Raw genomic sequence first — 12877 nt, forward strand, 5'->3', positions numbered from 1 at the left:
CAGAGGTGACAGAGGTGACGACAGAGGTGACAGAAGCCGAAGGTTAGAGAAGAAGAAGAAGAAGAAAGACAATGAAAGCAGGATGGGCATGGGGGTTCACTCTTGTAAACCCAGCCCTTGGGCAACCAAGGCAGGAGGATCATAAGTATCAGGCCAACTAAGCCCACCCTGGGGCAGCCTGGGCTGTGTGTTTGGGCTTGCTGGTGGTGAGAGGTCTGGGCCACTCCAGGCTTGGGGCTGGAATAGCCTGAGGACTTAGATGATAATAAGCAAGCCCAGGATGGGGGAGGAGAGCGGAGCTGACAGGAGGAGGGGCAAGGAGGGAGGAGGAGTCAGGGAAAGGAAGAAAGAGGGAGGGGGAAGGGGGAGGGGCCTTACAGTCTTCAGCTCTGGCTCCTAGTAGGAGGGCTGAGGACACAGTGCATAGGGAAGTGTGGCATCTCTCCTACCTTCTCCAGGGCCCGTGGTGATGTTGGCTTCTATCTCAGGCCCATAGGTGAAGGTCTTGGCTTTGATGCGGAAACGGTAGGTCATGCCCTCGGCCAGGTCCTTCACCTTCAGCCACAGTGGGCTGTTCCCCTTCACGTCCACTGTCACAATCTTGCTGACCCCTGCGGGGAAGGACTGTGAGCAGGGGCTGTAGTCGCTGCCGAGAGCAGGGCCACCAAGGCCACCAGCAGCTACTGGGAAGAGGTGACAGTTGTGGCCCCAACCCCTTGAAATAGGTTGAGCTGTCACTCAAGTCCACAAGCTGCCAGCGCTGTGTCAGGAGCATGGCTCTGTAAGTGAGCTCAGGAAAAGATGGCTCTCTGGTTAAGGTACCAGGAGGAAAGCTATGTCCTGTCTGCCCAACCCAGAAGAGCCACAAAGTTCCCATCCTGTCTTACTTCTATGCCCCACATCAGTTCACCCACACCCCAACATCCCATAGAACTTGAAATCTAGTCACCCTCTGTTAGGAAGTTCTGTGAAGACACCCCCAGAATTGGAGCTGGATGGCACCTAGTGACTCCTCCAACCCCAATTCCAGCCCCAGTCCCAGCCTCAGTCCCAGTCCCAGCACTAACCCTATGTTCCTCTTTCCTCTTGTCCAATGAGAGCCTAGTTTTAGGAGCCCCATCATCTGTACCATTTGACTTTTAGGGCAAAAGTAGAGATGCTTCGGCACCTCAGGCCATGGCAGCCAGGGGCAGGATGGGGGCTTTCACAGGGTGGTACTGTGTGCTCTGGGCTTCCCAAGCCTAAAGTCTCCCTGAGAGTCAGGACCAGGGTTCATTGTGTAAGGTGTCACCACACAGAGGGACGGGCTTTGCGTCCTGGAGTTGGCCTGGTGGCTTCAGCTATGTCTCCAGCTGGCTTTCGTTTGTTTTTCTGCTCAGCTGAAATGTCAGGAGCATCCCCAACAGGGATATGGAGTCTCACATATAGCGAAAGAGCACTAAACACATAGTAGGCACTTTATTTAATTAAAAACTTCGTATCTTACATGTATGGATGATTTGCCTGCATGCATGTTTGCATACCATTTGCATGCTGGGTGCCTAAGGAGGCCAAAAGAGGGCACTGAGTTCCCTGAAAGTGGAGTTACAGATGGCAATGACCTGCCACATGGGTGCTTGGGAATTGGTCCTCTGGAACAGCCGACAGTACCCTGAACTTCTAAGGCACATCTCCAGGCCCTATTGTGTATTTATTTATTTAGAGACAGGGTTTCTCTGCGTAGCCCTGGCTGACCTGGAACTTATTCTGTTGACCAGGCTGGCTTCGAACTCACAGAGATCCGCCTGCCTCTGCCTCCCCAGTGCTGATTTAAAGGTGTGTGCCACTACCTCCAGGCTGGTCCTACTTACTTTTGAGACAGTGTCTCTAGTAGCTCAAACTGATCTCAAACTTGCTATATAGCTAAGGATGACCCCGAACACTCGATCTTGCTGCCTCCACCTTCTGAGTGCTGGAATTATAGGCATGGATCACCGTGGCTGGTCTTTGTGGTGCTGAGGATGGAACCCAGGGCTTTGCGCATGCCAGGCCCTCTATCAATGGAGCTGCACCTCTAACCCCTATTTATCTATTGAACGACTGCTTTAGACACCACTGAGCAAACCCTTTACTGGTCTAGATCTATAAGAAAATGGGGTGCTGCTGGCCTGCTCCAGAGCTGTGGCACATGCTAGACGGTGCCCCTTACTTACTAGCGAGGCCATTAAAGAAGTTAGAAACCTATAGGGAGATGGAGTTTAGCCAGGTGGTCTAAACCCTGATGGAACAGGGTCACAAGAGGCCAAGTGATCCATTTCTCAGTGGGAGGTCCTCAGGTCAGGTAGAAGCCACTGGGACAGGGGCCTGTCTAGGTTCCCTGCATTTTGTCTTCTTGACCTCTGACCTAGCCCTGCTCCTGACTGCATCTCTCCCCAGGACCTGCTTCACCCTTGGTTCTGCTTTGCTCTGCGGGACAGGCAGCTGGCACCCAGGTGGTGGCAAGAAAGACTGAGGGCCATTGTTCCCACCGCTGACCCAGAACTGCTAGCCGCCTAATGTTCCCAGGCCCCATCCCTCGTTCTTGCCAGGTTCCAGTGCTGGGAGGAGAGAGTGAGGGGGAGGTGACCACAAAAGTGGTCACTTCCTGCCACCAGGGTGTCACTTCTAAGGCAGTCACGTCCCTATGCCTTGCTGTAAGTAGACCCAGACACTGAGGAACCTTCTTTCTTGTAAGTCCCTTGTTCTCTTACGATAGTGGTAGGGAATAAAACTGACTTCTGGGGACTTCTGCTCACCCCTGCCTTGTTCCTACCGGCTGGCATTGGGCTATGCTATGTGAGAAAGTAGGCGGGTACCGGATGTCAGCTGTCAGGACTGTCAGTCCAGCTCCTCCCGAGAGCCCCAGAAGTGGAGCAAGATCTTGTTGGCGAACTGGGAAGGGTAGAGGCTGAGAGGGACTGGTCTGAGGAAGGCCTGAACTATGACAGTGTGTGCAGAGCAGGGGTCGAGTGCCGGCCCACCCTCACACATCCTCCTGGGGACGCTCCCCAGGCTCTGACTTGATTTCTAAAGGGGTTTCTGACCCTCCATTGGGGGGGCTGCTGAGAACTCTGAGGTTAGGAAGGGGGCCAGGATAGCATGAGAGGGATATCAGAGGACTTTTCTCTGGGTCCTGTCCCATCTTAGGGCAACTATATTTTGTCTGGATTCATTTTCTCCCTCCTTCCCTCCCTCCCTCCCTCCCTCCCTCCCTTCCTCCCTCCTTCCTTATTTCCCTCCCTTCCTTCCTCCCTCCCTCCCTTCCTTCTTTCCCTTCCTTCCTCCCTCCCTCCCTCCCTTCCTTCCTCCCTCCTTCCTTCTTTCCCTTCCTTCCTCCCTCCCTTCCTCCCTCCAATGTCCATCCTCTGCCAGCACAGAAAATGGGGTGCCTTAGGTGGCTGCTTTGACTTTGTCCTCGGAGGCTTTTGTCTCAGAAGCACCCTTTCCCTGGGTTGAGCTTCTGCCTTCCCATCTACAAGAAGGAAAGACTCTCCCCACCTCTAACTCCGGAGTGGTGATCTTGATATAGTCTTTGGGTGCAAGTCCTAGAGAGGGGAGAGTTCAGGCCATGTGGGAGGTTCCTACTCACCATCCACGGGGGTGCAGGGCTCATACACCAGCCTGTAGCCCTCCAGAGGACCGTTGGGGAACTCAGGGGCTTCCCAGGACACATTCACTGAGGTCGTGGTCAGCTCGCTGAACTTGACCGAGCCTGGGGCGCTGGGGGCTGTTGGAGAGACAGCAAAGGGCTTGTGTTTTTCTCTTTCTGTACAAGTTCAAAGCCTCAGGTTGGGCTCCAAGCAACTAGCAGGAGAGTTTGGGTCCATGCCCGGAAAGGAGAGAGAGTGAAGTGAGGTACAAAAAGAAGGCAGAAGGGTCACTTGAGGCCCTTGAACCCTCTCTCCTCCTCCCCTGACATCATTAGCACTCAGCTGTCTAGCATCAGAGGCCCCGGCCCTGGGACAAAAAAGCCCTCCTTAAAGATGGGGAGTCTGGACTCTTTCCTATGTGGCTCTAAGCCCTGGCTAGCAGCATGGGACCAGCCACTGCATCCCCAAGGGTCACTGTGGGGCAAGACCATTTCCTGGCACCGTGGGGTGTGTCTTTCAGCAATCCTGCTCGAGAAGGTGGGGGTGTCTCTGCCTCAGAGTGGGCGCTAAACAAGACGTCAGAACTCCGGAGACATGGCCTTCCTTTCATCCCTGGACTGCAGGGCTTGTCAAAGAGACACCACGCTGTCAGGAGGAGCCAGGCCAAGGACAGGCAGATCCTCTGTAAGGGTTGTTTGCTTGTACTGAGACCCCTGGGGTGAACTCTGAAAACGCAGAGTCGGAATACTCTGGTGTGTGGCAGTGGGGGGGGGCGGGAAACATTCCTTTCCTTCCAGCATCCCAAGCTGGTTGGGTGGATGGCCAGGCTATTATTGTCCAGGGCTGCCTCCCACCAAGTCAGAACTAATCTTGACAGCTTCCGGCTTCATCTCCCCTGCTGTCTTTGAAGGGGGGAGGTGAACTCAGGGTCCTTTCCTGCCCCCCCCCCCCCCACCAGGGATAGGATATGGGACAGGACATTCTGTTCTACTGCCACAGCTCCGGAAGCTTCTAGTGTCCCCGGGGTTCATATTGAGCATCGTTGAGATGGGCAGGCAGACAGATGGAGGTTAGCACACCCAAGTTCAGCCTCTGGCTGAGCTGGCGGAGCCAGTGGAGGAAAGGCTCCCCTGGAGTGGGGGCTTGTCCCAGAGAGGATCCTGGCTAGGAACTGTCTCTAGTAGCTTGCTTTCCTTAAGGGTCGTGGGAATCACAGTAAGGGGTGCATCGGGCTAGAAAAGCTGGTTTCTGTTGGCCAGGGCAGAAGGCTGTCCTTTTGCCTTCTGTATCCATAGTCAATTGGACCTAACAAAAATCTGAGGATGCTTGTCATATATAAAATGGTGTCACTTCAGCATACATGCTACATGCATCCTTCTTTTGTGGTGTTGGCAATTAAAGCCAAGACATGCATCTCTTAGGCTAAGTGAGAGGTGTACCACTGAGATGTCCTCTAGCCCCTTCCATATACTTTAACTCTCTTGGTTACTTATGATTCTGGATACAATGTCATGTTGCTAAATAATTGTTATGTGGTGTTGTCTATACATATTCAGTATAGATACTTTTGTTTGTTTTTTGAGACATTCTTGTGTAGCTCAGGGTGACCTTGAACTTGCCGTGTAGTTGGAGGTGACTTTGATCTCACCTATTTTAAAGATTTATTTTTATTTTCATTTATGTGTATATGTGTCTGTGTGTATGTTACATGAACACAGGTGCCCTTAGAGGTCAGATAAAGGAGTTGAATCCCCTGGATTGAGGCCATAAGGTGGTTGTGAGACACCTGATGTGGGTGTTAGGAGCTGAACTCTGCCTTCTGGAAGGGCAGTCAAATGCTCTTAACCACTGAGTCATCTTGACAGTCCTGACTTTGAGTTCTTGATCCTCCTGGCTTCCCCTCCAAATGCTTAGATTACAGGTCTGTGCTGCCACACCCAGGCAGGAGCAATTTTGGGGAATATTTTCCTTTCTTGCTTGGTTAAATCTGCAGATTTGGAATTCACGGATTTGGAGGGTTGACTGTTTATGCTGGAACAAGTCCACATTGGAAACAAACAAACAGGAAAAACCCTGAATTCCCTTGGATGCCCTTGGTTCCAGCATCTGCTCTTTCCCCTATGGCTTACCAGGGGACCCTGGGCAAAGAGCATGTTTTCTGGGGTGACCCTTGCCCATTGTGAAAAAGAAGGGACACTGCTCTGCTCACCCCGGGACTCACGGGGGTCCCAGTGTGACACTAACCAAAAGTGGTTTGAGACACCTCAGGACAAGAGGATCTGCACTCTCTCTCCTTCCTCTGCCCTGTCCTGTGTCTAGTCCCCACCTGGCCTCTCTGCCTCTCTCCCCCTCTTCCTCCAGTCTCCCACTCCAGAAGACAGAGCCAGTTTCCCCAAATATAAAAAGATCTAATTCTCAACAGCTCAAAACCTCCCGTGTCTTCCTATTACACTTAATGCAAATTCCCATCCTCCAGACCCTTGGAGACTCACCCCACTTCCTTTTTTAAAAAAATATTTATTTATTATGTATACAATATTCTGTCTGCGTGCATGCCTGAAGAGGGCACCAGACCTTATCACAGATGGTTGTGAGCCACCATGTGGTTGCTGGGAATTGAACTCAGGACCTCTGGATGAGCAGGCAATGCTCTTAGAGCCATCTCTCCAGCCCCTTCACCCCACTTCCTTATCAGCACCCAGTCCTGTTCTCTAATTCCCTCCAGCTCCCAAGCCTCTGCACCTGCTGGTCTTTCTGACAGGAACACGGTTTCCTGCTCTGTCTCCAGAACTTCCCACAGTGAGTCCTCTCTCATCCAAATCTCAGATCAGATGTAGCCATCTTTGGCCAGGCTGCTGTGGGCCGGCCTGTCCAAAGCTCCCCATACCCCACTCCTCTTAGACTCTCCATCCTTACCACCTTCTCAGCCAGCTGCTCATCTGTGTTTGTTTACGATCCGATCCGTGGCTCTCACTAGGATGCAGACATTGTTTTTTTTTCTCTCTTATTGTTGCATCACCAGGATGAAACAAAAGTGTGGGCTCATAGAAAATAATAAACATAGGTGGGATGAACAAAGTCAAGGAGACCAAAGAAAGGAGAAGGAAGCCAGGTAGGGGCTGGGAGTGGAGGCTAGCTCCCAAAGCTGAGACAAGGTGGGTACAACAGGCTGGGTGAGATCTGGGGTTTGTCTCCAGGTTCATGGTGACAGTTTCTTTTTTGTCTTGACTCATATCTAGAACCTTTTTGGCAGGCTGGGTTCTCTCTCTGCAGGGCATCTGGAAGCGGGGCCTGGCTATCAAACCCAGCTTCCTGGCTTCACGAGACAGCTCTGATACCAGGTGTGGTCTTCGTGGCCCCCACAAACCGACCTCCCCAAGACTTCTCCCTACCTGCTTGCTGAGTCTGGCCTCGGGTGGGGGTGCTCCGCGGCCCATCCCCCGCAGCATTGAAGGCTGCTACGCTGACCATGTAGGCTGTGTAGCCTGTCAGGTTTTTGAGCTTCACACTGTTCTCAGCCAGGAAAAGCGTCTTCACCCTCTCGGTGAGGTTCCTCCGCTGGACTTCCCAAAAATAAATCTGTGGGGACCCCAACGACAATGGGAGTGAGCAGGGTGAAGACAAGTTTCCCCTTTGCCTCTGCCCACCACAGGGTTCAAAGACACATCTGCCTTCAACCAGGAAGTAGCTAAGAGCTCTTTGAGAAAGGTTCCAGAAGTTTCCTTTTAATAGGCAATGCCTAGACTGGAAACTGTGTGTCTTGGGTCACTGTGGTTGGTATTTGTAGCATATGACACAGATGTGTTATTTATTTATTTATTTATTTATTTATTTATTTATTTATTTATTTTTGATTTTCGAGACAGGGTTTCTCCGTAGCTTTTTGGTTTATGTCCTGAAACTAGCTCTTCTAGACCAGGCTGGCCTCGAACTCACAGAGATCCGCCTGCCTGCCTCTGCCTCCCGAGTGCTGGGATTAAAGGCGTGTGCCACCACTGCCCGGCTGACACAGACATGTTAACCTCAGGATAGGAATCTGTCATTCAAGAGTTGAACTGTAGAGGTGAGAGCAAACATGGACTCTGTTTCACGTGTGGGGCACAAGTGCCTGGGAATGCCAGGGAATTGGTGAGGAGCAGAGAGCCTCAGTCCTGACCAACCTGCCACATCAACAGCTGCAGGCTGCTAAGACCGCTGATGATGCTTGTGTGTGTGTGTGTGTGTGTGTGTGTATGCACACACACCACACACACACAGGCACACACACATGCATGCATGCTACAGTTCTGTGGTGGTTGTGTATAATCCAATTTTGGAACATGTAGATATGCCACTTTGCAAAGCCTGCTGCAGGGGAAGGCTGGAGTAAGAGGGCATTTGGTTCGTGGTTGAATTCTGATAGCACCATTTGCTAGCCACGTGACTTGGTCAGGCATGATTTCTCTCAGCTACAGAGGGGTCAAGAACTCCCACTTTCCAGAGTGTGAGAGCTGCAAGCCATAAGAACTGAAGAAGAGGGAGCAGAGCTTCCCCGGGGGGAACTGGTCAGCTTTTAAAGATATGGCATGTTTGTGGAAGATGTTAGGTTCTCGACGCAGCAGGAGCTTCCTATGGAGTTTCCAGGCATTCTGCAACAAGCATGGGTTAGTGCTTTTAAACACACATAGAAGATTCTCAAACTACACTAGGAATGTTGAGCTGGGACCCTCTGTAAAGCCTGGAGTCCCAAACCTTGCACAAGATCAGAGATCATTTGGCGCCACCTGCTGGCCAAAGAGGTTTTTGTACGCCATTGGCTCTTCAGTTTCTCTATACCAATAAAAGTGAAAAAGAGCTAATAAAAGTGTCCGCCCCCAGCATGCACAAACGGCAGTTAGGACATCTTGTTACTACAAAAGCCTTGTTTTTCTACAGCCTTGCCTCTTTTTTGATTCTTTATATGGGGAGTTAAGGTCTTCATTCATAAAATCACTCATCCATTGACTATGAGGCCACTACAGCAGCGACATAGCTTCCTCTGGAGTCAGATCTGTACACTCCCCGAGCACCAGCAGTTTGCTGAGCACGCCCAGAGGACTGCCCGATTCTTCTAGCCAGAGGTGAGGAATAGATGGATTCCCGGACCTCTGTGCTCACGTGCAGGGGGAGCTGGAACAGCGACGGAGACCGAGGAGGGGCAATAGGCAGCGTGAGGAGAAATGGGCAGGAGAATGCCGTGGCTCAGCTGTGTAAGGTACGCCACTGCAGAGACAGGCAGAGTGAAGCCTGGGATGGGGTTGATGAAGATCACGGTGTGTTTATCAGCAGCCTTAGCAGGATGAGGTTTGGAAGGGTGGTGGGGATGAGGATCTACTTGGAGTGAGGTTTGGAAAGAGAATAGATGGCCGAGTGAGAGGGGCAGTGAGCCCGGGAGACTGTCTTTGATTCCCTCCCCTGCCTCCCCTGCCTCCTCTTCTCCCCTCCCTCCTGGTCCCTCTCTCTCTCTGCTGAAGATGAAGCTTAGGTTTTATGTATACTATATCACGCCTGTGTATCACCGGAGCATTCACCGGAGCATAGCAAACTGTTGTCAAGCACTTTAAAGATGAGCTACATCCTCATCCCACGGAGGATGGCCTTGAATTCTCCAGTAAATGGACCAAGAGAGGAAATAATGAGATGTGAACAAAAACATAAGGTTAGGAAAGGGCATTAAAAGACAAAATAAGGGCCGGGCGGTGGTGGTGCATGCCTTTAATTCTAGCTCTCCAGAGGCAGAGGCAGGTAGATGTCTGTAAGTTCAAGGCCAGCCTGGTCTACAGAGCGAGTTCCAGGACAGCCAAGGTTGTTACACAGAGAAACCCTGCCTCGAAATCCCCCACCCCTCAAAAAGGGGGGGGCAGGAGAGATGGCTCAGTGGTTAGCAGCACTCTTGCAAAGGACCTAGGTTGGTTCTCAGCACCCATATCTAGTGGCTTACAACTTCCTATAACTCTGGTTTGAGACTTGATGCTCTCTTCTGGCTTCCTTGGGTTCCTGAATGCTGTGGTAGACACAAACTCATGCCGACAAACACATATTTTATGTATAAAAATACTAAGCAATGAACAAAAGAGGAAACAAATTTCAGAAAGCCTTTATGACCTGCTGTGGGTGACAGGCCCCAGAGGGAGATACACAGTGCTTCTAGGTGGACAAGGTCAACAGCTGGGAACCATGCTCTTGGGCAGGGCAGTGTCAGGGTGTAGAACCTACAGAGACAGAGCACCTGTTTGCTGCCAGTGGGCCTTTGTAAGACGATGATACACAGTAAAAGGGACAAGGGGGCTAAGTCTGGATCCCGGTTCTTGGTTCCCTGGTTGATGGGTAGAGTGCCCACTCACGGGGAAGTAGGTAAATACCAGGCTGAGGGCTCCAGAGGGAACCCCACTCCATCTGGCTCCTCTGTGTCTTGGGCACCTAGAATCACACCTGACACATGGTTGACGCTCAACAGACCTATGTCATGTGGGGCATGCATCATTGTGACTTTTGTTTTTGAGGCAGGGATTTCTGTAACCTGGGCCACTCTTGAACTTTTTATATGACCTGAAGCCTCTGATCCTCCTGCCTCTACCTCCTTAGTGCTGGGATTAAAAGCGTACACTGCCACGACTGTTTCAGGCCTGCTGAGGGTTGAGCCCCGGGAACCATGCATGCTAGGCAAGCATTCTACTAGCTGAGTCAAACCCACAGCCCCCCGATGTTTTGATATCCACAGAAACCATGGAACATCATCACACCAAGCTAACTGGCATCCATCAGCTCAGACAGTTAGCTTTTGTCATGCGCGGTGAGAAGCTTGAAGAGCAAGCTTCTCTGTGTATTTCAGGTACACACTACAGCTTTATCAGTCACAGCTAGAATACTGCAGGTTAGACCCAAGAATTTAGATGCCTGAAACTCTTTTGGCTAGGGGTTGTTTTTTACTTCTGTGAGATTAGTCTCACTGTAACCCACTAAGACCTGGAACTCACCATGAAGCTCAGGCTAGTCTGGGATCACTCTAAGAGGAACCTAGATTCTCTTGGATCCTCCAAGAGGAACTCGGAGTGATCCTCTGCCTCAGCCTTCTTAGCGCTAGGATTATGCACCACCAAGCCTGGCTTGAAATGTTTACCCTTTGACCAGCATCTCTCCAGTCCTTCCCTCCTCTGGCGACCACCTTCTACTTCCTGGTAGCATGACTTAGACCACTCTGTTATTGCTAGCCATAGACTCTGATGTATAAGTGCTCACGCAGACCAGTCTTTCTGTGTTTGGCTTATTTCACTAAACACAATGTCTTCTGGGTTCATACAGCTTTGTGGCAGGAAAACAAATGAACCTTTCCCAAACAAAAGAAGACAAGTAAATGGCTTAAGAGGAACCTGGAAAATCCATGCCACAGTGACCAGCTGTGCACCATGACACTGGCTGTAATCCCAGCATTTGGTGATGGAGGTAAGACAATCGAAGCTAAATATTATTCTTAGCCATATGGTGAGTTGAGGACCAGTCTGGGTTACATGTGACCCTGTCTCAAACAAAGCAAATTGCAAGGGCCTGTCCTGTAGCGCCTATGGTGGTGGCTGTTGTCAAGATGTCAAAAGAAAACCAACCCCACGGAGCAAAACTGGAAGCCTCCTGTGCCATCACTGAAAATGCGAAATGGCCCAGCCACTGTGGGAAACAGTCTGGAGTTCTTCAAAGAAAATTAAAAATAGAATTGCCATATGATCCAGCAATCTCATTTCTGGGAATGGATCCAGAAGTATTAAAATGAGGATCTTGAAGAAGATATTTATACTCTGTGCTCACCGCAGGAAGATCCACAGTAGCCAAGATGTAGAAAACCCAGGCACCCTATTGCATACCTGTCACCCGGCACTTGGAAGTAGAGGCTGAGAGTCGCAAGTTCAAGGTCAGCCTCCGATCCATAGCTAGTTTGAAACCAGCCAGAGCTTACATAAGACCCTGTCTCAAAAACAAACACAAACCAAAATCCCCTTCTAAATATTTGTCAGCGGGTGAGGAGACACACGTGGTGCTTGTGTGTTTACACGATGGAATATCATTTTGCTTTAAAAGGAGGGCAATCCGGCCACTTACAGTAACACAGACTACATCGTCCTCTTGTGAGTTTCACGCCATCTCTAGATTGCTGAGAACACCTAACCTGAGGTCAAGGCTACGTAAGCTGTCGTCGCAGCACACTGTCTAGGGAATACCAACAGGGAACAGGGAACATGTCAGGCCCGACATTTCCCTCCAGTGTCTATGATCCTTGGCAGGCTGACTCCACGTCACAGGAGAGCCCCTGGGAATAGACAGCTGTAGTCCCTGTCTCCCTACCCTTCCTCTCACTTCACTCCCAGGAGGGCGCTGAGATGGGAAACTGAAGGGACCAGGTGGGACTCTGCTGTCTCCTATCGTCCTGACGCCGGTTGTTTCTCCCATCTTTATTTATTCATTTATTTCCTGGAGAGGGGAAAGTAGTGCTGTGGATGGAACCCAGGGCCTTGTGCATGGTAAGCAGTAATTCCATCACTAACATTCTCAGCCCCTTTTTGTTTGTTTACTTTGATATAGTCCCATGTAACCTGGTACAGCCTTAAACTAGCTGTGTGGTTGAGAAGGGCTCTGAACTTTTTTTAAAAAAATAATGTATTTTTATGTGCCTTGGTGTTTTGCCTGTATGTCTGTGTGAGGGTGTTAGATCTTTCAGTTACAGACAGTTGTGAACTACCATATGGATGCTGGGATCTGAATCCAGACCTTTGGAAAAGCAGTCAGTGCTCTTAACCTCTGAGCCATCTCTCCAGCCTGGAGTTTGAATCTCCCTGCCTGCACCTTCAGAATACTGGGATTATGGATGGATATCGCAACCAATTTATAGCTGTTGTTTCTATTTTATATTGAAATTTTAATTATTTGTGCATGTGTTTGTGTTTGTGGCTATGCACATGAACGCAGGTATCTGTAAGGGTCAGGGGAAGGTGCCAGAGCTCCTGGAGCTGAAGTTATAGCCAGATGTGGATGCTGAGAAAAGCAGCAAATGATCTTCACTAATGAGCTATCTCTCCAACTTCACTCCTGTTATTTTGGAGTAAGAGTCTTGATAGGTAGCCTAAGCTGGCCTTGAATTCACAATTCTGCCTCAAATCCACTTTCCACTCCAGTACTTGATGATAGGTATGTACTGCCATGCCTGGCCCGGTGGCTCTCTTCCCATCCATCCATCCATCCATCCATCCATCCATCCATCCATC

At 50.4% G+C, this 12877-nt stretch overlaps 1 protein-coding gene across 1 annotated transcript in view; it reads right to left on the reverse strand.

Annotated features, from left to right (window-relative positions):
- The window catches only part of Sdk2 (sidekick cell adhesion molecule 2), a 280717-nt gene that overhangs the window by 23993 nt on the left and 243847 nt on the right, over positions 1-12877 (reverse strand). Inside the window, exons 37-39 of the mRNA XM_075990014.1 lie at positions 7001-7187; positions 3608-3745; positions 450-611 (exon numbers count right to left, since the gene is read on the reverse strand). Coding sequence (XP_075846129.1) covers positions 450-611; positions 3608-3745; positions 7001-7187 — 487 coding nt within the window. The remainder of the gene's footprint in view (positions 1-449; positions 612-3607; positions 3746-7000; positions 7188-12877) is intronic.

This window comes from Microtus pennsylvanicus, chromosome 11 (assembly GCF_037038515.1).
Source record: "Microtus pennsylvanicus isolate mMicPen1 chromosome 11, mMicPen1.hap1, whole genome shotgun sequence".
Classification (NCBI taxonomy): Eukaryota; Metazoa; Chordata; class Mammalia; order Rodentia; family Cricetidae; genus Microtus; species Microtus pennsylvanicus.